General features: G+C 37.0%; 2 protein-coding genes across 2 annotated transcripts in view; both read right to left on the reverse strand.

Annotated features, from left to right (window-relative positions):
* Positions 1-14,047, reverse strand: part of LOC130223919 (TRIO and F-actin-binding protein-like) — a 28,662-nt gene extending 14,615 nt beyond the window's left edge. Inside the window, exons 1-9 of the mRNA XM_056456434.1 lie at positions 13,872-14,047; positions 13,577-13,633; positions 12,861-12,929; positions 12,651-12,740; positions 11,547-11,656; positions 8,608-9,049; positions 6,775-6,991; positions 6,492-6,588; positions 728-887 (exon numbers count right to left, since the gene is read on the reverse strand). Of these exons, the coding sequence (XP_056312409.1) occupies positions 728-887; positions 6,492-6,588; positions 6,775-6,991; positions 8,608-9,049; positions 11,547-11,656; positions 12,651-12,740; positions 12,861-12,929; positions 13,577-13,633; positions 13,872-13,877 (1,248 nt within the window). The 5' untranslated portion in view covers positions 13,878-14,047. The remainder of the gene's footprint in view (positions 1-727; positions 888-6,491; positions 6,589-6,774; positions 6,992-8,607; positions 9,050-11,546; positions 11,657-12,650; positions 12,741-12,860; positions 12,930-13,576; positions 13,634-13,871) is intronic.
* A 46-nt stretch (positions 14,048-14,093) lies between these two features.
* Positions 14,094-21,884, reverse strand: LOC130223988 (NK-tumor recognition protein-like). Its single transcript, XM_056456442.1, has 4 exons — positions 21,743-21,884; positions 17,536-18,877; positions 15,572-15,737; positions 14,094-14,447 (listed from the first exon to the last, which is right to left on the reverse strand). The coding sequence occupies exons 1-4, from the start codon at positions 21,882-21,884 to the stop codon at positions 14,094-14,096; spliced, it is 2,004 nt and encodes a 667-aa protein (XP_056312417.1).
* Between the last annotated feature and the right edge of the window lie 2,451 nt (positions 21,885-24,335).

Here is a 24,335-nt window from a genome sequence, read left to right on the forward strand (position 1 = left end):
TTTGGCGGTTTTAAAACCTTGAGTTTTCCAAACCATGATAAACCTTGAAAACGGTTATCATCCCATGCCTAGTCCTGAATCAGTGAACAAAACCCACACCAGCCCAGACAGTCACTCTTCTGAAAACATTAAAACACGACCCAGTTGAGACGTACTACACACTGAAATCAGTAACTTCTCTTCTAACTAATTCATATGTGTGTTGTAGATTTAAAGTCTACTGTGTTAGACTTCAATATTTAAGCTAATGGCTTGAGTAACAGGATGAACTGTGTGTAAAACCACAGGAATGTCAACATTAATGTCAGGAAAAGTTTATTCGAGTTCCAACATTTACAGTCAGGGTTGTAATAATAACTAAAGAGTCCAAAAATCGTACATCCTATACATAAACATGAAGAGAAGGCGGGACTTATAGTAGCTCCTCCCCTTTTTCTTAAAAACAGCCAATAGTGTTTTGTTTTTATCACAGCTCTGCTCAGTGAGAGTGGTTGAGAGCAAGCACATCAAATGAGAAGCATTGGGAACAGGGCGAGCATGGCAGATACTAGAGAGCGTTTGATTAGTCAGAAGAATCAATAAGAAACTGAAGTGTGAGGTAGTTTTGGAGCACTAGATAATCACTGGATAATCTTAAGACTAACATACTGATACCAACATCTAAATAACTTGATTTTAATTTCACGATCTTTAAATACACCTAAAGCCCCTCATCTGCTTCATCTACCTGATTCTCCATGCGGAGCTGCTCCATGTCTCTCTCCTTCTGTCGGATCTGTCCGTCTCTCTCGTCAGTGCCACTCTGGATGCGGTTGAGCTCCACACACTGCTGGGAGTAACGCTGCGACAGACCGTCCAGCTCACGCTGCAGAGACAGAGACTCATGCCTGCCACACACAGACACACATGTATTGATAAACTGAATTACTGATTGATTGATTTAACCCTCCTGTTCTCCTATAGTTCTGTATACAACGTTCATCCTTCGGGTCAAAATGAGCCGCCTTCACTAACCCTCTAAAATAAAGCAGTTCAATCCTCAAATAGATTTTACCTGAAGATATTTTGTTCATTTCTTACAGTGTGTATCAAGTTAGTTTTTTGATTAGTAATATTTTATTATTTTTTGATTATTTAATATTATACATTTCTCAGAACATAATTTGTTCATCTTTAAAAGTGATTTTTATAGATTTAGATTTTTTTGATCCCTCCAATTTTCTAATATTTGTATCTTGGCCAAATATTGCCCAAAAAATAAGGGCCAGTTTTGTAAAAGTCGGTTTTATGGCCCAGGGTCACACATCATATACTGAGGGCCCTATCATACACCCGGCGCAATAAGGCACAAGATGTGTTTCTATGACGTGTTGCTATTTTCAGACCCTAATTTTCCTGTTTTCAGCCACGTTGTTTAAATAGCAAATCCATTTGCACCACTTTGTGGACTCATGGGTGTTTCAGTCTAGATAAGAGGCATGTTAAGGCGCATTGTTGACACGTTGTTATTTTGAAGAACTAAAATAGACTGGTCAATAGACCAGCTGAAAGCAGGTTTCAAGAGTTCACACATAGCTGATGATTAATTATAAGCTTGTTTGGCATTCTGTCCCGGGAGAGAGCCCTGAGCTCATAAGATCCTCGAGCCCGGGGCTCCCTCCCGTTGCAAGGCGAGAAGGGAGTTTGAGCTCAAGTAGATCTTGAGAACTCCCCCGCTGTAATAACCAATGAACAGCCAGTGATTGCTCTTGAGAGATAACCATTTACTAGGAGCATGTCTATTGTGCCGGTTTGGATTAGTCAATTAACTTATGTTGCATGTTTTTTGGACGGTGGGAGGACCTTGGGAAACCTGGGGGAAACCCACGTGAGCACGGGGAGAAAATGCAAACTCCGCACAGAAATTTCTGCTGGTTTGGTAAAGCCTAGAACCAGAGACATTCTTGCTGTGAGGCAACAGTGCTAAGCACTGGGCCACCGTGTCACCCATCTAGGAAGAAGGAGGAGTAGGGGTAGATGGGGGGGATTCTTCAAAACGAAGATAGCGGTGGTACGTAACCCAGGGTATTTGTAGTAGCTTAGGAGTCGTCTGATTGGTGCATTGAGAATTGGATAATGCGGATCCAGCCGCTAGCAATCATAAGCACGTGATCCTCTCGAAATTTGTTTATAACTAAACTTCACTTAAAGCCCAGCGCAGAGCGCGTTAGTTGTGCACCCTGCTTACACATTGCTTAATACATGCAGGATGTACAGCAATACAGAGATATCTCTACAAATGAAAAAGAATTAAAGGAATAAAATATTACAACAATTATTATTTTTACTTATTATTTTATAATAATTTTTTTTAATATTTAAGTTTTTATTGTAGAGAGATACAATTCACAACATCGATAGATATATGCCACTTTTACATTTTTTACAATTTAAATTCACCAATCAGGGACCAAAGAGAAAACACAAACTTCTTCAGGACAGCAACAGAACATATCCCTCTGCCTTATTTTCTATTATTCTAATCAAAACTATTTACAGAGAGAAAAAAAAATAAAAAAATATATATATACACATATACATACATACATACATATACACACATATACACACACACACACATACACATATACATATATATATATATATATATATATATATATATATATATACATACATACATACACAAATACATACACACATACATACATATATATATACAGGGGCAATATAACCAGTAAAAATAAGTCTTAAAATTCTATAAAATAAAAACATTTGGTTGAATAGGAGTAATGTATTCAATCCATTTGAACCACAAGTCGACAAAAATATCTGTTTGGTTGTGTATATTGTATGTTATTCTTTCCATAATGAATATATTTTTCAAAATATCTATCAAATCTTGTATTTGTGGTGGACTAGGTTTGTACCAGCATCTAGTGATGGCTTTCTTACTTGAAGCAAGGATAATTCTATACATATATTTGCTTTTTCTATCTAAGGAATCCATTGAAAGCATACCTAGGTAGAGTATCTCAAAGCTGAAATCAATTGAAAAATTTAAGATATTTTCTAAAGTACTATGTATTTCTTTCCAAAAACTTCTAATGTTAGGGCATCCCCAAAATATGTGGAAATGATTAGCATCTTGTGAGCCGCAATGCCTCCAACAATTTGAGTGTCCATGAAATGACATTTTCTGTTTTGGAGTAAGGAAAAATCGAATAATATTTCTCCAGCAAAATTCTCTCCAATATGAAGAACGGGAAGTAGCCCATTGTAATTTACATATATTTAGCCAATCCTCATTTGAAATGATAATGCCACTTTCTTTCTCCCATCTTTCTTTAATGTACAGAGATGAATCCCCTTGTAGGTCCATCAGTGATTTATATAATTTAGTTATTGTTTTTGACATTGGTTCAGCCATATACGCAGAGGAGAATAATTTAACCAGAGCACTCTTATTGGTATCCCCATCAGTGTCCTTTTTAATGTTTTGATAGAAATGTTGTCGGAGCTGAAGATATCTAAAGAAGTCCTTGGAGTCTAAATTAAATTTCTCTTTTATCGAGTTGAAATCTAATAAATATCCTCTATCCATAATTGACGAATAAGTTGTTATCCCTTTCCTAGTCCATATTTTAAAATGCATATCTAAAGTATTTGGTTTGAAGTCTGAGTCGTATGCAACCCATTTCAAAACCTTCATCGAGTCTGTTAGATTATAAACCTTGATGATCTCAGGTTACCTTGATCCATTGATTATCTTGTTTTATTAATTTTTGATCCACAATGGTTGCTTGAACGGGGAACTCATCATACCAGCCAATCTCTATATCCTTCCATCTTGCATGGTATTCTGGATTGCACCAACAGAATATCCATCTCAGTTGTGCTGCCCAGAAATATTTTTGCAAACATGGAAGGGCAACCCCTCCTTCTTCTTTACCCAATTGCAGGATTTTAAATTTTACCCTTGGTTTCCTGCCCTGCCATATAAATCTAGAGATCAGTCTATCCCATTCCGAAAATTGTTTTTTCACAAGGGGAACAGGTAAAGACTGAAATAAGTAAAGCAGTCTTGGAAGTATGTTTTGTTTGATTGAGTCTATTCTAGATTTCATGTTAAAAAATGGTAGAAGATTCCATCTTGCAATGTCTAATTTTATTGTCTTATTAATGGGACCATAATTAAGCATTTCCAAATTGGTCATATCCCTGGGAATATTTATTCCTAAATATTTAATATATTTAGAATCCCATTTTATAGGATACTTATTATTAATATCGCTTGGAGGGTTATAATTAAAGGTTAATACTTGTGTTTTTTTTATATTCAAATTAAATCCTGACATAGACCCAAAGGTATGTAATGTATTCCACAATTCAGGCAATGATTCATTTGGGTCCCTCAGATAAGTTAGAATATCATCCGCAAATAAAGCTATTTTATGTACATCATCCTTAATGTTAATACCTTTTTTTTATAATAATTTTAAATGATTATTATTACATCGTCTGCGAATAACAGATGAAACCCTGTGGTCTCCGAACTGGACCCCCTCCAGCCCAAGGCTGCGCTTTCAAATTCTGACAATAAAAATGATGAACAGAATTGTTGTTTTTTATTCTGTTCAATTAAAAATGCTGCTTTAAAATATACCAGTTAAAGTGCAGTTTCTTTTTAGACTGTGTTTCAAAAAAGAAGTTACATTCCTTGATGTTTTTTATTTTAACCAGTTAAATCAGCTGGATTCATTGAGATCTACTAAAAAATGTAATGCTTGTGAACAACCTGCATCGATTCTGTTTTGATCCCAATAAGTGAAATCTGCTTCATTACTGTTTGTTTTTCAAAAACAGTCTGTGTTGCACAAGATTGATGTTGCTAAACGGGAAAATGTCGACATGTTTTCACAATGTTCTGAATGCTACGCACCTCAGAAATGTGCTTGGAGCTGTTTTGGTGGCATTTCCTGTTGTGTATCCTCACATGACAAAAACATTGTAGTAATTTATGATAGTATTTCTAACCATGCTATAGTAAAGTATGTTATGGCAATAACTTTGTTAGGGTGACACGGTTGGCTCAGTGGTTAGTACTGTGGCCTCCCAGCAAAAAGGTTGCTGGTTCGAGTCCCGGCTGGGTCAGTTGGCAGTTCTGTGTGGAGTTTGCATGTTCTCCCATGTTGGTGTGGGTTTCCTCCGGGTGCTCCGATTTCCCCCACAGTCCAAACACATGCGCTATAGGTGAATTGGGTAAGCTAAATTGTCCGTAGTGAATGAGTTTGAATGAGAGTGTATGGGTGTTTCCCAGCATCCGCTGCATAAAACATATGCTGGATAAGTTGGCGGTTCATTTCGCTGTGGCAAGCCTTTATTAATAAAGAGACTAAGCTGAAATAAAAATGACTGAATGAATGAATAAATTGGCTGTAGTATATGTAGTGTAACTGAGTGCGTATGGGTGTTTCCCATTACTGGGTTGTGGCTGGAAGGGCATCCGCTGTGTAAAAAATATGCTGGAATAGTTGGCGGTTCATTCCGCTGTGGTGATCCCTGATGAATAAGGGGACTAAGCTGAAGAAAATTGATTGTATGAATGAACTCTTTGTTAATGAATCAACTATAGTGAATGGATAAACTGCAATAAATACTGTAGTATATGTAAACTGTGGTGTATTGTTGTACAATATTCCCCATAGTTAAACAATAGTATTGGGTCATTTGTTAATATTACTAATTGTTGTGTTGTTATGTTACCATAGCAACTATAGAATTACCACAACAGATTAATTCAAGTATATTAGTATAGTGTATTTAAAGCACAGATGCCCAAGGTAGGGCCTGCGGGCCAAAGTTGGCTCATGGTAACCTTTGATTTGGCCCACCATCCCATCTGAAAAGAGAAGGAGAATGATGGGGAGGTGGTTAGGGCGAATGCCTTTGACAATGATTGTCATTTCGAGTTTAACGTTACCTTTTGTTTTTTTGTTTTACTGCTGAGCTACAAAAAAGCCAACTGAAATTAAATGATTCAATTAAAAACTGTAAATGAATCAGACTTTTAAAAATGTAAATACTGTCACTTGACAGATGCACGAGAAATCTGTGAGCAAATCGAAGTAAGCTCGACTTGTATTCAGCATTGATCTTTTGTTATAAATGGGATTGTGTATGTTTTACTGTACTAAGTTCATTATAAAATGCTAAAAACAATACTGAGTTAGTCAATATAATTTTAAGTTTTTTTTAAATATTACAGAATAAATCTGAAATTTACCCATGGCCAATTTAATATATGTGTTTTGATATATATTATAGATATATTATGGATATATATATATGTCAAGTTTGCTTTTTGGCCCTTAATAGGAAAAAGTTTGGGCACCCCTGTTTTAAAGTATTTACTGTAAATTACTACATTGTTTCATGTTTGTAGGTTTGAGTACTGAGTGTGTGTGTGTGTGTGTGTGTGTGTATATACGTACAGCTGTTGTTTGATGGATGGATCTGTTGACTCTTCTCCTCCATGACCCTTCAGCCTCTCGATCTCCTCCTGGTGCGTTTTCCTTAGAGCCTCCATAGCTGGACAATCAAGATGAAAATATTTTAGACATTTATGACCCTGGAGCAGCAAAGTTCATGTTACTAAATGCATTAACTTATTGTAAAGTGTTATCAACAGTTATTTGAAACTGAACCGTTTGCTTTTGTTGTTGAATAAAATCACTAATCATTAGTTTATTTCCCCCGTTTTTGTCCCGTACTGACCCTGGAGTGTGTTTTTGGCCTCCTCCTGCAGCAGCCTCTGTTTTTCAGTCTCCATGTCTCTGCGTTCTCGCTCGTGCTGCTGGTGAATCTCCTTTAGTCTCTCTCTGTGCTCTTTCTCCATCTGCTGCAGTCTGAGAGTGCAGGGAGCTTCAGGACCACAGAGAGCTCCGACACGCACCTGACGGAGTGACTCTATCTGCTGCCTCAGAGACAGCACCTGACCAATGCAACACATCCATAATGAGCAATACCAACACCAAGGGCCAAATTTACTACACATGGAAAAATCAAATAAACCATTTAATTATAAATACTTTTAGATTTTTTTATTTCTTATTTGTACAGTTAAAAAGTCAACAATGCCATCTGCAGTTAAAAACTTGCCTAGAGCGTTATCTGCTGTTCAAAACTAGCCTAGAGCGCCTTCTGCTGTTAAAAACTAGCCTAGAACGCCGTCTGCTTTTCAAAACTATCTTAGAGCGCCATCTGCTGTTCAAAACTAGCCTAGAGCGCCATCTGCTGTTCAAAACTAGCTTAGAGCGCCGTCTGCAGTTAAAAACTTGCCTAGAGCACATTCTGCTGTTAAAAACTAACCTAGAGCGCTATCTGCTGTTAAAAACTAGCCTAGAGTCGGCACAGGTGGTGTAGTGGTTAGTGTATCGACACATGCACCCGAGTTCGATTCCGCTTTGCGTTCCTGTGCCGATCCTTCCCCTCTCTCTGCTCCCCATGCTTTCCTGTCAATGCTCTCTGCTGTCCTGTCTATTAAAGGTGAAAACCCCCAAATTTTTTAAAATAAAAATAAATAAATAAATCTAGCCTAGAGCGCCGTCTGCTGTTAAAATCTAGCCTAGAGCACCGTCTGCTGTTTAAAACTAGCATAGAGCACCATCTGCTGTTCAAATCTAGCCTAGAGCACCGTCTGCTGTTCAAAACTAGCATAGAGCACCATCTGCTGTTCAAAACTAGCCTAGAGCACCATCTGCTGTTCAAAACTAGCTTAGAGCGCCGTCTGCTGTTAAAATCTAGCCTAGAGCACTGTCTGCTGTTCAAAATTAGCATAGAGCACCATCTGCTGTTCAAAACTAGCCTAGAGCTCTGTCTGCTGTTTAAAACTAGCCTAGAGTGTCATCTGCTGTTCAAAACTAGCCTAGAGTGCCACCTGCTGTTCAAAACTAGCCTAGAGCACCATCTGCTATTCATAACTAGCCTTGAGTACTATCTGCTGTTCAAAACTAGCCTAGGGCGCCGTCTGCTTTTCAAAACTAGCCTAGAGTGTCATCTGCTGTTCAAAACTAACCTAGGGGGTCGTCTGCTGTCCAAAACTAGCCTAGAGCATCCTCTGCTGTTCAAAACTAGCCTAGAGCACCGTTTGCTGTTCAAAACTAGCCTAGAACGCTGTCTGCTTTTTAAAACTTACATAGACTGCTGTCTGCTGTTCAGAACTAGCCTACAGTGCTGTTCAAAACTAGCACAGAGCGCCGTCTGCTGTTCAAAACTAGCACAGAGCGCCGTCTGCTGTTCAAAACTAGCCCAGAATGCCACTAGCAATTTCCAGCATGCTACTCTCTGCACAGCACCTACACATCCCCCCCCCCCCGCCTCTGCCCCAACCCCCCCCCCCCCCCACACTTTTCAAAACTAGCCTAGAGCATCATCTGCTGTGCTCTAACAAAATAAGAATCATTATTATTGATACCCCCCCAACCCCCAAATCTGAAATATGTTTAGATTTTTTTACAATAAATAAGGGTTTGAGCTGCTGCAAGCTCTGAGTTAATCTGATCACCAATGTCATTACATTTTACATCGACCTCAAAAAATTTTACACACCTCTCTTTGAAGGGCCTCATTTGCCGCTTGTGGATTCTGGGAACCAACCAGTGACCTTTTCTCTCCGATTGGAAGCTGCTCAAAGTCTTCCCACTTCTTCTCGATGTCGGGCCCCGTCTTGGCTTTAGGAACCTGCAGCTGGGTCAAAACCACTGGAGCGCCCCCTTTCTTCAGCTCCACTTTATCCCACGGATCGTCACCCTCCCTGTCAGAAACCCCCTCCTGGAACCACTTGGTTCGGTCCTCCAGACGCCGCTCATGCTCTCGGTCTCGACCCTCACCTGCTTCTCTACGATTGGTTAAAGGAGAAGTGATGTCGGGTTCGTCTTCATACAAACCGCCGTCATCTGAGCACAGCTCTCGGGGCGCAGGAGAGGTTCGTGATGGTGCATTCTGGGAACTGGAGTTTTCTCTGTCACTGATGTCACTGTTGTCTGGGTGTCTGAGAATAGAGACAGATTTCAGATTACATCATGGTTCTTTCAGTTTAAAAGTCCAAAATCTTGCTGATGATTATAGAAATGTATTGTCACGATCACCAGCGATCTAACTATACTATAAATGGACTACAAGACCCAGTCATGCACCAAACGCACAACCGGTTCCTGATCCTGACTGATTGCAAACACACAGCTGATGCTGTTCAAGTACTGATTACACACACAAATACACAGCTCACTTTGAGACACTCATTGCTGAGTCTTGTTTAGTGTTTAGGTGACATTACAATGCATTTCCTTGGTCTTGTTTTGCCGTGTTTTGATCCTCGCCATGTTTATCTGTTTATGCCTGTCTGCTGCCTGCCTTCTGACCATATGCCTGTGTATTTGACTACGACTCTGCATTGCCTTCATACATCTGTTTGCCCCTGTGTTGACCATTACTTGCCTGATCTCTCTAATAAACCTGCATTTGGATCCGCACCCCTGTTGTCAGTGTTCACTTCACCGTTACATGTATTATGTATAAAATATATATGTATGTTATAATTCAATCTAAAACCTAAATAAAAATAAACAGATATTAGCTCACTACTTACGAGAAAATTTAAACATCATGGTTATTTCAGTTTAAAAGTCCAAAATCTTGCTGATGATTATAACCAATAAAGAAACCTATTATGTGTAAAATATACAGCATAGGCTCATTCTGAAAACGTAGTCCTATATACATTTCTGGAGACTGCAAATCATGTAGCCAGAGGTGCGTATGGCTGCATTTTATTTTATAAACGAATTCTACAGGGCGGTGTGACACCGTTCCTTTTCGTGCTTACCAGCTGACCGGTTACCTCCATATTAACAGCTTTCCTGCTGTAACCAGTTTGTCCCGTTAGCTCACCAAGAACGTCGGCGAACTTGGGATGCAGAGAGGAGTAGACCACAACAATGGGGTTTGAGTCCGGTGAAGAACGGTTCCAGAAAGCAGGTAAGACAAAAACAGAATCCCAAAAAATAAAATAAACAAGTAAATAACAGGGTGGGAATGTGGTAAAATCTGAAAACGTGGTAAAAATCAGGCGAGGGCTTTTCTTTTTCTGGATTGCTTTTGAAAATTGTTGGTTGGGTTTAGGGAAGTGGTCGATTGGTGGGTCAGTCAGTCATTCAGGTAGTCAAACAGTCAGTCAACAGCGGCCTCTGGTGGGTTTATGCGAGAACAGCAGGCATGAATGGCTTTAGCCTTGTCGTACACAGAGGTCTCTCGTGGATTCGCGAAAACAAAAACTGAAAAAAAAAACGTACCTCCTAGGATGTGTTTGACGCTCTCCAGAAATGTATATAGAGGTATGTTTTCAGAATGAGCCTAAGTTGAAAAATATGTGCATTTTATATTTCTTTATTTTTTATTTCAATCTAAAATCGAAATAAAAATAAACAAATTTTAGCTTACTATTTAAGCGAAAACAGGAGCAGGAGTTAGAACTGCTCCAGTTAAACGTTGTTGGTTATTTCAGTTTAAAAGTCCAAAATCTTGCTGATGATTATAACCAATATCGCAATGTTTTAATAAAAATTTTCTTCATTTGAATATATTAATTAAAATAAGCATTTTATAATTTAATCTAAATAAAAATAAACAGTTTATTTAAAAAATATTTCAAATATAAAGACTAGTTATATTATTAAGTGAAAATGAGTTTTACAAAATAAAGACAGAAATTTACAAACTATATTGTTTTTTGTTTGCTTGGTTTTGATTATATAATATCGTTAAAAATGTAATTGCACTAAAGTTAAGTTAGGTTAAAGATAAGTTTCGTTGTAATTAGATGTTCATTACCTTAATGCTACAAACCCTAATTTGTAGTAATTTAAGCAATAAATTAATAAATAAATTTTCTATTTTTTTTAATTATGCATTGAAGTGTGTTTTTGAGTATTTTGTTATATTTCTGTCATTTACTCTTTAGTTTAACAGGCTAGCTTGCCCTTTTTATTTTTGTTGCTGTAACTTCCTGTATTCTGGTTATTACATGCATTTTCTCTTTGTGCTCACTGTGGTTTGCTGATTATTTACATCATAATTTGTGTTCACATAATTTTGAGACAATAACATTTGGATGAAAAAAATAATAATAATGATATATATATATATATATATATATATATATATATATATATATATATATATATATATATATATATATATATATATATATATATATATACACAATTCTGAAAATCCCTTTATAGTACATAGTCAAACTATTTTTATGCATATGAGTGGAAAATATTATATGCTTTTCTACTGATTTAAACAGTGTATAGCTTTCAAATGTATTAAAAATGATGTGCATAAATGAACAACGTTATAGTAAATTTTACCATTTAAAAACATAAAAATTAGCTTCCATCATCTTTCAGCCATATTCATGATAGTTTTTTTTGTGAAATCACCCCAGATTGCTTCTCTGAAATTATTTTCAGTTGTTGTCTTACAGTATGCTCTCCTCTGAATCCCTGAAGGAGATTTTCCTCCTCAGAGTGTCGATCCAGTTCCTCCTGATTCTGGAGGTCATCGCCGACAGCGTCACCAGTCCATCGCGCATCTGCAGACCGCAGGAATGCATTAGGAATATTATTACAATTATACAATTTGATGCTTTTTTAACCCTGGTGTGCTGACAGGGTCATTTTCATCAACTCTGGGGTGATTTTAAGTCTTTATTTGGCCACAACTTTCTTTGTGTTTCAACAAATGGATTGATTTTTGGAGACAAATCTTATTTTGACACATATTTTGGGCAAATGTTTTTTTGCCCAAACCTCAAAAATACACTGTGGGCAAATTTACTACCCTTTCGTTACTTTTGGAGGCTGTTTTTGCCCCATTGACTTCCATTATAATCACAGTTTTTGATTGCAAAGCCTTGACAGCATATAATCATGCATTCTTGATTGTTGGTCGTTTTACCTTTTGGGAAGAGGTACGATTAGTATTATTTTTCTGTAGATCATCAGTTGCATTGCAAAAAAGCTAAGTTTGTGGCTTTTATATGGAGTTATATGGAGTATAGTGTGTGTGTGTTGGGGGGTTGGTCTGTGTGTATGTGTGTAAGAGAGAAAGACGTTTCACGCTTCTAAATAAATCTAAACAAGCACCTCAGCTCTCAAAACATAGTAAACATAGTAAGTGTATTTATGCATGCACACTATAATCTGCTGCTATACTCCATAGAGCTCCATATAAAAGACAGAAACTCTTTTGCCTAGAGGGTTAATGCTGCCAACTGATGATCAACAGTAAAAATGACCAATTTTACCTTTTCCCAAAAGGGAAACCAAAACCACCAACAATCAAGAATCCATGATTATATGTTGTCATGGCTTTGCAATCAAAAAAATATCATTATAATGAAAGTCAATGGGGCAAAAACAGCCCCCAATCAAAAAATGTCATTACAATGGAAGTCAATGGGGCAAAAACAGCCCCCAATCAAAAAATGTCATTATAACGGAAGTCAATTGGGGCACAAACAGCTACCAACACAACGAAAGAGGAGTAGATTTGAACAAGACACAAGGATTAAAACATTTTCTCACGTGCAACTGAAGTCCGTAGTTTTTGTCTGCATCAAATTCCTCCACTCGCAAACAATGGTGTAAATAAACCTCACCATCTGCTTCATCTCTCTATTAAGGAGAAACACACAGAGAATTTGAGACCACTATTATTAATTATTGAACACATTTGAGCCTTCTGGTTTTAAAAAATATTTTAATTGCAGGAAAAGTGTTTTGATCTTAGCTCACCTCTTCAGCCTCAGAGTCTCTATAGTATCTTAATCCAGAGTCAGTGACCACAAACCAGAACTTTCTCCACTGCAAATAAACAAAGCACAGGTGTTCTGTAAAACCTTTACATTTATGCTTCTCTAATTTTCCACATGAAAAAAATACTTCAGGAATTTACAGTAAATATTAAAGTATTATTGACCTATACTATAGTAAAGTGTGTTTATACTGAATATATTATAATATTTACCACACTTTCTTAATGAATGCTACAGAATAATGGAGTATTAACTGTAGTAAACTGATAAACTGTAATATATATAGAAGTATACTATAGTTTTTACTTTAGTAAACTGTGTTTTTTGTAGTATAATCAACCTATAGTTGTAGAAAACTACAGTATTGGGTTGTTTATGTTACTATAAATGTTGTATTATTGTAGTAACTACATAATTACCACAACAGATTCATTTTAAGCTGGTATAGTTCAAAAACACTCTAGTATTTACTAATTTTGTTCCTCTAACTTTTTTCAACATACACATTTTAAGTAGCTTGGAGCAAAATCACATATATTAATTCATATTAGATTAGAAATCTGCAAGTGTAACAATTAAAAATAGGAAATAAGTGTTCAGATTAAATATATGAAGCAAAGTTATGACAACTAACCTAATAAACCGTCATAGAAATAAATATGGGTCAAAATCTGAACAGCAAATCTGTCTCCTTACCTCCTCCTCCTCATCCAGCAAATACATCCATCCCTTTTTACCGTTCAGAAGGTCAAGCTTAAAATAAAACAGAATCAAAACAAGTGAATGTAGCCTAAATGAGCTCAATAAATCATGTATATCTAAGAGTATGAATCAATCCAAAACAACATGACATTCCAGAGCAGAGTAAATCCATAGCACGAGACATTCCAGTCCAGAACGCGCACTCACACTGCCGTGAACGCGCATTTATACGCGCGTGGACGACTTATTTACAATATTTTAAGCAAACACAAAAATATAAACGGCTTACCGACATGTGTATCCGGATGTTGGCATGAAAGAAGGAAGAAACTGCTTTAGTTGCTCAATTCCTGCAAGTATGTTGTCATAGAACTGCGCGACGATCTAGTCGTATATTGAATACATACAAATTCGCGGTTATTTAAGCAGTTTCCGCATTTAAATAGGGCTTTTATAAATAACTATGAATATGAACTGGTTAAATGATCCCTGCGTGACTAAACTAGCATCTCTAACAGTTGGTCATGTGACTAGAGCTTCCGTGAAGCAGCTCGCGGTTTGACACATTAACACTGACAGTACTGAATTGTACAGCTTCTCTTTGCGTTTCAAATCCTCTCATAACTTCACAAAAACGTCGATATCTTGCGTTAGATGTAAAGTATGTTCTGTCTAGATGCTCAAAAGTGCGAAAAGGTCTATTCTGCGAAGATAAACACCTGCCACTGAACTCGAAACCTAATACCTCACTGTTGGCTGGTAAACTAGTGGCTCTAGGTGAGTTTACCTGCATAGGAGGGGGCTTTTCGGCACCTCTGTGTCCTCCGTTTGTCATCCTAATGTTGTCCCCATTTTTAGTGGACTTCTGAGAACATATTCAGAAAGATACTAAAAATTAAGTTAAATTAACTTAAAACTGAATTATAATGTAGAGTCTATAACATTCGAAGTGAATCACCTTGAACTTCATCCATACTTGTTTTAGGACAGTTTGGTAAATAGTTTAGCCATGTAGTAGAACTGGTTAAACATATTTAGAAATATATAATAAGTTAAAACAATTTAAACTGAATAACAATACAGTAGTCAACATTTTTAAGTGGACCATCACCTTTCGTCAAAGTATTGATCTACATCCATATTTGTTTTAGGACAGTTTGGTGAGAGTTTTTCGATTCACTTCAAACGTTTACTTCTGTATATCTATATATAAGTGGTATGTGTACAATGGTTAGATGTTGCTTTCTGGTTTTTGCGGGTTGTTAAGTGGTTACATGGGAAGAATTTTTAAATAATCAGATAATATTGCACTAGGACGTTTTAAGTTTTTCGTTTTAGGCTACTGTAGGAAAGGTTTAGTAACCATGTTAACCACAGTTTAATTACAAATACCATGGTTTTGCAAAACACATGGTTTAGCCTTGTCGTAAAACTGGTTATTCCAATTTTCATCCAGCTTGCTAGATCATTAAAATGTGTTTTAGCATCTAGCTAGCATGGGACATGATTTTAGTGTGTTTCAGAATTTTGTTAGTGAGCTTTAAAACATTGTTGTTGTCATAAAGTTTGGCTCATTTTATCATTTGTCTCCATATATAGCTGTTTTCGCCTTTTATTTTGACAGGTTTTAGGTCTAACACAGCATATTCAACAGATTGAAGACCTCTATTGAGCTTATTCATCACATATGAATGTGTGTAGCCATTGGAATCTTTTTTTATCTTAAGACCTCCAATCTCATTCACTTCTGTTGATGTTTAGATGTTAAAAACAGCTCGTTTAATGCAAACTGATATTTTCTTATTATATTATTCTACTTTAACTGTATAGTCATGAACACACTTGTTTGTAGAGCAAGTAGTTTAATCGTTTATTATTCCTAGTCATTTCTCCCATAGGAAACTGTATCGGAAGTTCTGAAGCAATCACAAAAACAAGCACGCTTCCTCATTGCAGAATAAGGTCAATATAATGTATAAACTCTGGCACCTGTGAATGGCCTGACGTGGTGCTGTTGGCTTTTGATGACCCTCCCATCTCTTTGTCTAGACGTCTCCGCTCTTTTTCTCTGCGATCTCTTCCTCGCTCTCTTTCTCTTCCTCTGCCACGCTCTTCAGAAACCTCATGCTCATAGCCGTATCTCCCATCCTCATAACTTTAACCATAGAAAGGAGAAGCATGACTGAATGGCAGAAGTTGTGCTCTCTGTCTCTTTCTCTCACGCATTATCACGTTTACCAATGAAATAGTATTGGTGCTTCGATGGGAACATGTGAACCTCTGTCTGTATTTGGCTTGAGAGTAAAAAAGTATGTCATGCAGGGATTTTTTTACTTAAACAGATTTTTTAAACCATATATGAATTTTTTTTAAGCATGAAAACACTAAAGGTGCAATGGGGGATCGTCTTCAGAAACAATTTTTGTTATGCTGGTTGTTGAAAGTCTCTTCGCATCCTGATAGCAAACATTAATTGAAGTGGTCTAAATCTATTTATGTATTCTGCGGAAGGTGTAGGACCAACAAAAGTTTGTCCAATCAAAATATTAGGTCCGAATGCTACAATAGGTCGCCCTAACTGCCTGTCAAAAAATGTAGGTTGAATTCAGGTCAATCGGCACGCTTTGTGAAGTTTATTTATAAACTAATTTTGAGAGGATCATGTGCTTATGATCGCTTGCGGCTGGTCCCGCATTATCCAATTTATGATTCACCAATCAGACGATTCCTACGCCATTTTAAATACCCTAAGTTCCATATCACAGCCATCTTCCACACTCCTCCTCCTTTCCTAGATGGTGGCCCAGTGGTTAGCACTGTTGCCTCACAGCAAGAACATCACTGGTTCTAGTCCTTACCAAGCCAGTCAACGTTTCTGTGCGAAGTTTACACGTTCTCTTAGTCTAATTGACTAATCCAAATTGGCACCATAGACGTGCTCCTAGTAAGTAGTTATCTCTTAAGAGCAATCACTATCTGTTCAGTAGCTAGTACAGTAGGGGAGCTCTCGAGATCTACCTGAGCTCAAACTCCCCTCTCGCCCTGCAAACGGGAGGGAGCCCCGGGCTCGAGGATCTTATGAGCTCAGGGCTCTCTCCAGAGACAGCATGCCAAACAAGCTTTATAATCAATCATCAGCTATGTGTAAACTCTTGAATTATTAATTGAGATGACCAAATGACCTGAGTCCACAATAATTGCATACCCGTGCACACCTTGTTTGCATTTTAGACAGACAATTGCTGGCAAACATCAAGATGAATTATGATCATATTGTAATTAATAACCAGGCTTTTAGTTAGCTATAGCTTCTCTCTGGTGAATGTAAGATAATGTAATGTAGTGATGCTGTCTAGTGTGTGTTCTAGAGGCATGACTTAGGATAGAGATTTGCAGGGTGGGATGTAGGCTTTCAGTGCTATCTGGCTAAGGTTAGCATTTCCAAAATCCCCTATTACACCTTTCGCCAACTTGATTTCACCAAGAAGGACATGTGGCTGGATTAACATCTATGTTGATCCTGGAACAACATTCCAATCAGCTAATCATAATTAAGGCATACGTCTACCTATGTTTAGGCTAATGGTTGGGTTTATGCACTTCTACATGATTGTCATCCAACTATTATTCCGCTCCGATTTTGGGAATAATTTATAGTTATGATTGGGTTTAGGGGTAGGGGTAGGTATGGTTACATTTTCAAGCAAAAATGATGTTCCTGGATCAACATCGATGTTAGATTGCATCTTTCTTGGCAAAACTGTGACGTGCTACACCTTTAACTGCGTTTTATTTTGAGAAAGGGATCTATCAATAGTAAATCATCACTTTTTTTCCAAGTGAAAATGCTAGAAGTCATACAAAGCATTTACTCCTACATCAGCACCAGAACTATGTCGGCGGAAAAATGCTATTACAACATTTCGCTAATTGTTTTATATCTAGTCTCTGACCTGTGCTGGTTGTCTCTGCGTGGGCTCCGGCTCTGTGGCCTCCTCCTCACTATTATTGCTTCTTCTTCTTCAGGGTACAGCTTTGATCTGGGAATATCTGCTATGATCACATAGTCCTCGATGGTCATTTCTGGCACTGCTGGTTGGCTGGAAGACCTGGGGTTTTCTGAAAGGATTAGCGCCTCTAAGCCACGCCTGATGTTGCTTCTGCTCCGATCAACGACTGGCTTGTCCATCTCTGGAGTTAAGGTTTGTGATTTTGTCAAATCAGGCGTCCGTGCCTGATTTCGACTTTGCCTTGATTGAGCGATGCTTGGTGTTGATGCTGGAGAGGTGGGGCTTAGATGGGAGTGGGTGGGGCTTAGCGATTGACGTGAATCAGATTTGGATTGTTTGTCCGAGATATCCGAGTAAACGTCATTCCTGCGACTCTTATTTTTTGATGTGCTTTTCTTTAGAGTATCACGTTCATCATAATTTCGATGAGGTGTCGAGGCACCACTAGTTCTGCTGTTGCGACCTGTATTTCGACTTCTAATTGTGTCACAATTGCTTCCGGGTGGTGAGAAATCTCGGCTGTTGTAGCCAGATCTGTGGCTACCACTTTTGCGGCTACTGCGGCCGCTATGGCTGCGTTCGTTATAACCACCGTCATCAGACTGTATTCTTTTCGACCAGCCGTTCCTTCCATCAGATCCGTCTGATTCTGCCGAACTTGCAATTGATTTGAGATTCTTATACAGCTTTTCTGAATCCAAGCTGTGCCCGTAGGAGCTCTGGGAGGGGCTTCTTTTGTGGGCGGGGCTATAGGAATCTGCATATTTATTTGTACCTGAGCTTCGTGAAGGTGATGAGGTGCGCGTGGCTATCGAATCCCGTCTTCGTGATGGCGTGCATTTACCTGAAGCCTGCTGAGAGGACGTACGATGACCGTGTGTAGAAGAGCCTCTCCGATAGGACGAACTTCGCGATTCTCCTCGCCTCTGTGGAGAGACGTTTGTAGATCTCGGGCTGCCAGAGCGAGGGCTTGCGCGTGATTGGCTGTCTCCGCGTCTGAAATTTGAATAACTCATGTGTCGCTGCGGGGAGAGGCCACTCATTGCTTGCTCACTGAGATTGTCATAGCGTCTCCTATAGGATGGGAGGCCCAGATCGGGGTTTCGGAAGGGAATGGCGGCTTTGCGCTCAGGACTGTGGTTGGCTGGAAGTGCGTGCCCTCTTTCATAATAGCGCACTGGAGAGGAGGAACTGCCGTCGTCCTGTTCACGGTCTTGTGAGAGGAAGCGATTGGCTCGCTTAAAAATGCCACGACTGTTGCTTTGTTCTGTTTCTCTTCTTGTCTCTGTTTTAAGGAAGACACAGTATGGACACATATAATGTAAAGTATAATTGAATTTGAATGATTATTTATTCAATTCAAGTTTATTTGTATCGCACTTTTCACAATATTTTTATTATATTTATTTGTTTCAAAGCAGCATTATTGCATCACAATCAAATTCGGAAAAGCTAAGGTTATTAGTTACCATAACTATTAGTTACTAATAACTTTAACTAATTATTTAGTAATTAAACGCTTTCAACAGTTAAAGTTATTAAATCTAAACATAGTTAAACTGTAGTCATATAAAATGTAGGTGATGCCTATGTGTATGTGTTCAATGTAGTGTATTTATGTATCAAGTTTGGATGTCCCGATCAAGTTTTTTTTCCCGCGGTTCCGAGTCATCTGATTTTGAGTATCTACCGTGAACGAAACCTGACCTGATACTTCTATAATACCTAAAAAAAGAATAAAGAAGAGCAAAGAAACAGATCCAGGATGTTCATTTTTTATTTAATTCACCTTATTTTAACATTCAATTAAAAATGTTACCAAACAGAGCACTCCTGTGAGGTAGTGTGAACAATCAAGCTATAAATAACATATAAATTCTTCAATTTAGGACTTTAGTGCAACAGTAAATATAACGAAAATCTAATATAAAAATAAATAACACCTCAACTTAAAATACCCAGCAGGCAGTCTCAAGTTTGAATATCTCACAGTTTGCTATGGCAATGTTGTCGTCATCAACTTTATAATACCTCCAGACCGCAGACATACTCATGCTTTCCGCTTCAAGCTGCTCGCGTGTTCTACTTTGTCGGCATTTAACCAATAACATCTCAACAAAATGATGTTATGCCACACACGTTGCTGTTTCTGTGTGAAGTCAAGAAAGAGGTCTAACTCTGTGCCACAGCATTAAGTATATATATAATTATAGTATATATATTCTGCACAAGCTATGATGACTTTCAGCTTGATGTTTTAGCGTGGATGTATACCTGATCTTCTGAATCAAATCAGTAGGATGCAATTCTGGATCTTTCACTTACTTTGAAGACACTATTGATTACGCTTACATGGACATCTGTAATCTAGTTATTTGCCTTAATAGACAATAATAGAATTAAGGTGTTTACATGAAGTGCTTTTATTTCCTGTAATTTTGGATGACTTTAACTGCAGTTTGGCAGTTTCACATTCACTCATTAACATTTCATTCATGCCCCCGTGATGAGACCCTGGTCTAATGCGCCACCTGGCTTGAGAAACCCGCTCTCAAAGACTTACTTTTAGTCATTATTTGGGTAGCACACATATTCTGAATGTCTTCGGCAGAATTCTAATGAGCCATTTTAATCTAGATTAATTCCAAGATTACAGTGAGATTGAGCTAGATTAAAAAAATAATCTATGCCCACCTATAATATATATATATATATATATATATATATATATATATATATATATATATATATATATATATATATATATATATATATATAGTTATAGGTGTCCTGATCGGGAGGTAACATCCAATCCCGATCAAGTCTGAAACCGCATGATCGGGCCTGATTTCCAATCATGTGATCAGATCTGGACATCCTTAGTATTAAGTTTATATTTGGCATTTAGAATTGCATAAACACAACAAAACGCTATAGTCTTAGAGCCATTCACATCAAGAATGATGCATTTTGCTGACTTACGTACTTTCGTAATCCCAAAGGTTTCAAAGAAATTTCAAAGTCTGAAAAATAAACAATTGTAACTAGTGTGATGGAGATTGTGCTGTGTGTTCATGCTAATAATGTCACACACACCCTCAATTTGGTTTTCTAGAAAGCAGGGAAACAGCAAAAACGCGTTAATAAGTTTTGTGTTTAATTAGACTGTAAAGAGCAGCATTATAACAGAACCAAAAAATGTATTTAGTATAATAAAACGGCCCTGCTTCTTCTCCACATCATCATGCGTTGAAGAACTGGATGCTAATGAGCAGCTGCTTTTCTACCCCTCACGGAGGCTCGATCAAATCTCGAGCTTCTGCTAACATTTGTCTGTACATGACTGAAGGAGTGAAGGATTATTTGAAGCTGTTTCCACATTATAATGACAACATGTGCATATAATCATTGCATGTAATTTATAATTGCTTGACATTGCAGCCCGCCATTATCAATGTAATAATGTATTCAAACAAACATCTATACATACAGTGGTAAATAATTATTGAATATGCCATGATTTTTTCTGCGAATGATATTTCTAAAGGAGCTGTTGACATGCAACTGTTCTGTGGGTCTCATCTATCAAATCTGATGTTTGTTTTGTATTTTCTATTGGATTGCAGTTAGCTGAGTGGCTTAGCCATTCCACAGCTTTATTTTCTTTCTCTGAAAGCATTTGAGAGTCTTATTGGCTGTGTTTTGGATCATTGTCTTGCTGAAATATCCACCCTGGTTTCATCTTCATCATCTGCTAATGTAGATGTTTAACTGAAGAAGCTGATATTCAGTAAAACTGAGGAAGGGCAAAGGGTTGCTGAAGAACCACTGAGAGATTTCAGCTGCTGTCTGGGCTTTCACTGCCTTTCGACACCTCCCTTTCTTCATGTGTTCAATACTTTTTCCCTGTGTCATTTCATTTTATTACACACAGCTTATTTTGTAAACTAATTAGTCTTGTTTTCTTTGCATATATGGATTTCTTTGGTTGTTACCAACATCAAATTACAATTTTAACTCAACAGCACCTTCAGAAATATGTTTTCTGAGAAAAAGGTGACAAGTTCACTACTTAAATCCCCCTACTGTATGAAAAGCGACCCTGCTGTATTTAACAAATACTCTGGTTAGTGTGATTAGTAAAGCTCACCTGTGTGTTGTTGGCTGACACTTTCTCTTCTGCTCATGCTAACGCTTCCTCGTCTGCTAGCATTGGCGCTTTCTCGTCTGCTCTGCATTTCTATCACAGAGCGGCTTTCTGAGCGCTGGAGAGACGCTTCCAGTCGAGTCATGCTTTAGATCTGACACAGAGAAACGTACAGGTTCAGTAAGGATTGCTTCTAGATCACAGGTCTGATCTCCAGGACCACTTTCAAAGGAAACGCTTTGCTTGTTGTTGGGGTCTGCACATAAAAATTATTCTTCGTTGGTCGACTAGTAATATTCATCTTGATTCAGTTTAAGACAAAATTATTAGTCCTTTAATTAATTTCCTATTAAAATTGTTCCTCTGACCTGAAAGTCTTTTAGTTTGGCTGGATTAAAAAAAGTTTTAAATAACATAAAATCTGCTGAGGTCAATATTATTAGTCAATATTATATATATTTAAAATGTAAGTATATTGTTAATATTGGAATTTAATATTTAAATCATGCTCCTGTTTTGAAACTAAACAATTACCTGTTTGCCCAAATTGCTCTCAACTTGTCAGCAATTACATAAATTCTTGTTCAGTCGACATGTTTACTACTGCAGAGAGGTTAATCAGTAGTAGATTAAAGCAGATGGTGCAACACTCTCTAATGAGTGTCTGTCTTTGTCCATTATCTGAATTAGACACGCTCAAATAACATATTGACGTATTTCCAATAGTGTTCAGCTCCACTGCAGCTCCAGGACAATGATACTAATCTGAAGAAACGCATGTGTTCCAGTGTGTGAGCACGTCAATGTACTTCTTTAACCTTTCAAACCATTGATATTTATTTGTTATATATAATTTAACATTCAAGTTCAGGACACAACCTTCAATAAAGTTGGACTTTTGGCCTGATAATTACTGTGGTGATGAAACCGTATTAGTTTTAGACGTTGAAATTGAAGATTTTAAAGCATCAGAACAATAACAAAATTTAATGTAGCTTACATATACAGTTGAAATCAGAGTTATTAGCCCCCCTTTGAATTTATTTTATTTTTAAAATATTTCCAAAATGATGTTTAACAGAGCAAGGAAATTTTCACAGTATGTCTGATAATATTTTTTCTTCTGGAGATAGTCCTATTTGTTTTATTTCAGCTAGAATAAAAGTAGTTTTAAATTTTTTATCACCATTTTAAGGTCATTATTATTATTAGCCCCTTTAAGCAATTTTTTTTCGATAGTCTACAGAACCATCATTATACAATAACTTGCCTAATTACCCTAACCTGCCTAGTTAACCTAATTAACCTAGTTAAGTCACTTTAAGCTGTATAGAAGCGTCTTGAACAATATCTAGTCAAATATTGTTTACTGTCATAATGACAACGATAAAATAAATCAGTTATTAGACATGAGTTATTAAAACTATTATGTTTATAAATGTGTTGAAGAAATCTTCTCTCCTGTAAACAGAAATTAGGGAAAAAATAAACCAGGGGAGGGGGGTGGGGGGTAATAATTATTATATAACTGTATATATACTTGTACATTGCAACAATAAAACATGAATAATACTTTTATGTGTAGAAAAAGACCTGCTTTTTTACGTACAGAAAACACGCTCTAAAAATGTAATTCAGTGTGATAAAAGTTTATATTTAGAGCAAGAATTGTTTCAAGACTTATTACAAAATTACAGTTAAGCCCCAAAATACTCATTAATTACCTTTTTTTTAATTAATTTGCTACTTTTCTATAAACCATTAGGTTTTTATTGTTTTAAACTATATAATGAAATGAACTGCAATCACATTTTTACTAAACATTTGGAAAGCATTTTCTGATAAATACATTTTCATATTGATATCCGCACCAAAGTGTTCATGCAGCCATTTTAGTATTGTAAAACTGATCAAACATTGTGCATATCTCATTACAATACTTTTGAAGAATTCTATTTCTATTTTAAAGTTAAGTAAATCTAAAGAACTTTTAAGTGATTACAAAGGTATTGTGTGAAAACTTGAGAATAAAAAGTTTTATATTGTAGATGGGAGAATGTGTTTCTGTAACAGTTTTGTGAAAGGTGTAAAATGTTTAGCAAAAAATAGATCTTTTGATTTATGTTGAAGTATTTTTTTTATTCTTTATCATAATTAGAAAAGGTACATTTACACAAAAAGAAACTTTTTTCAAAAGCATTGTTTATAAATGTGTTTGAGGTTTTATATATATTGAAAATAAATTGACGTATTTTGTATAAAGCAAAATGCCTTTGAATAGTTTTTGAAGGAACGTATTTGACACTGTTAAGGTACAAAGTGTCTCGTCACTGTAGTGGCACCTTCATGGATCAGATTGTACCTTTGATGAAGGTACAATATTGTATCTGCAGGTTTTAAAACCCAAAGGTACATGGTACAAATCATGTCCTTAAAGGTACAAACTGCAGTGGTACAAATTGGTTTCTTTGTCTTAAGGTACAATTCTGTTCCATAGAAAGGTCCTGCCCCAGTGACAAGGGTTTGTACCTTCTTTGGTACAACATTGTACCATTTTTTATGAGAGTGTATAGGTAAATTTAAGAAACTAAATTGG

Source organism: Danio aesculapii, chromosome 1, assembly GCF_903798145.1.
Source record: "Danio aesculapii chromosome 1, fDanAes4.1, whole genome shotgun sequence".
Lineage (NCBI taxonomy): Eukaryota > Metazoa > Chordata > Actinopteri > Cypriniformes > Danionidae > Danio > Danio aesculapii.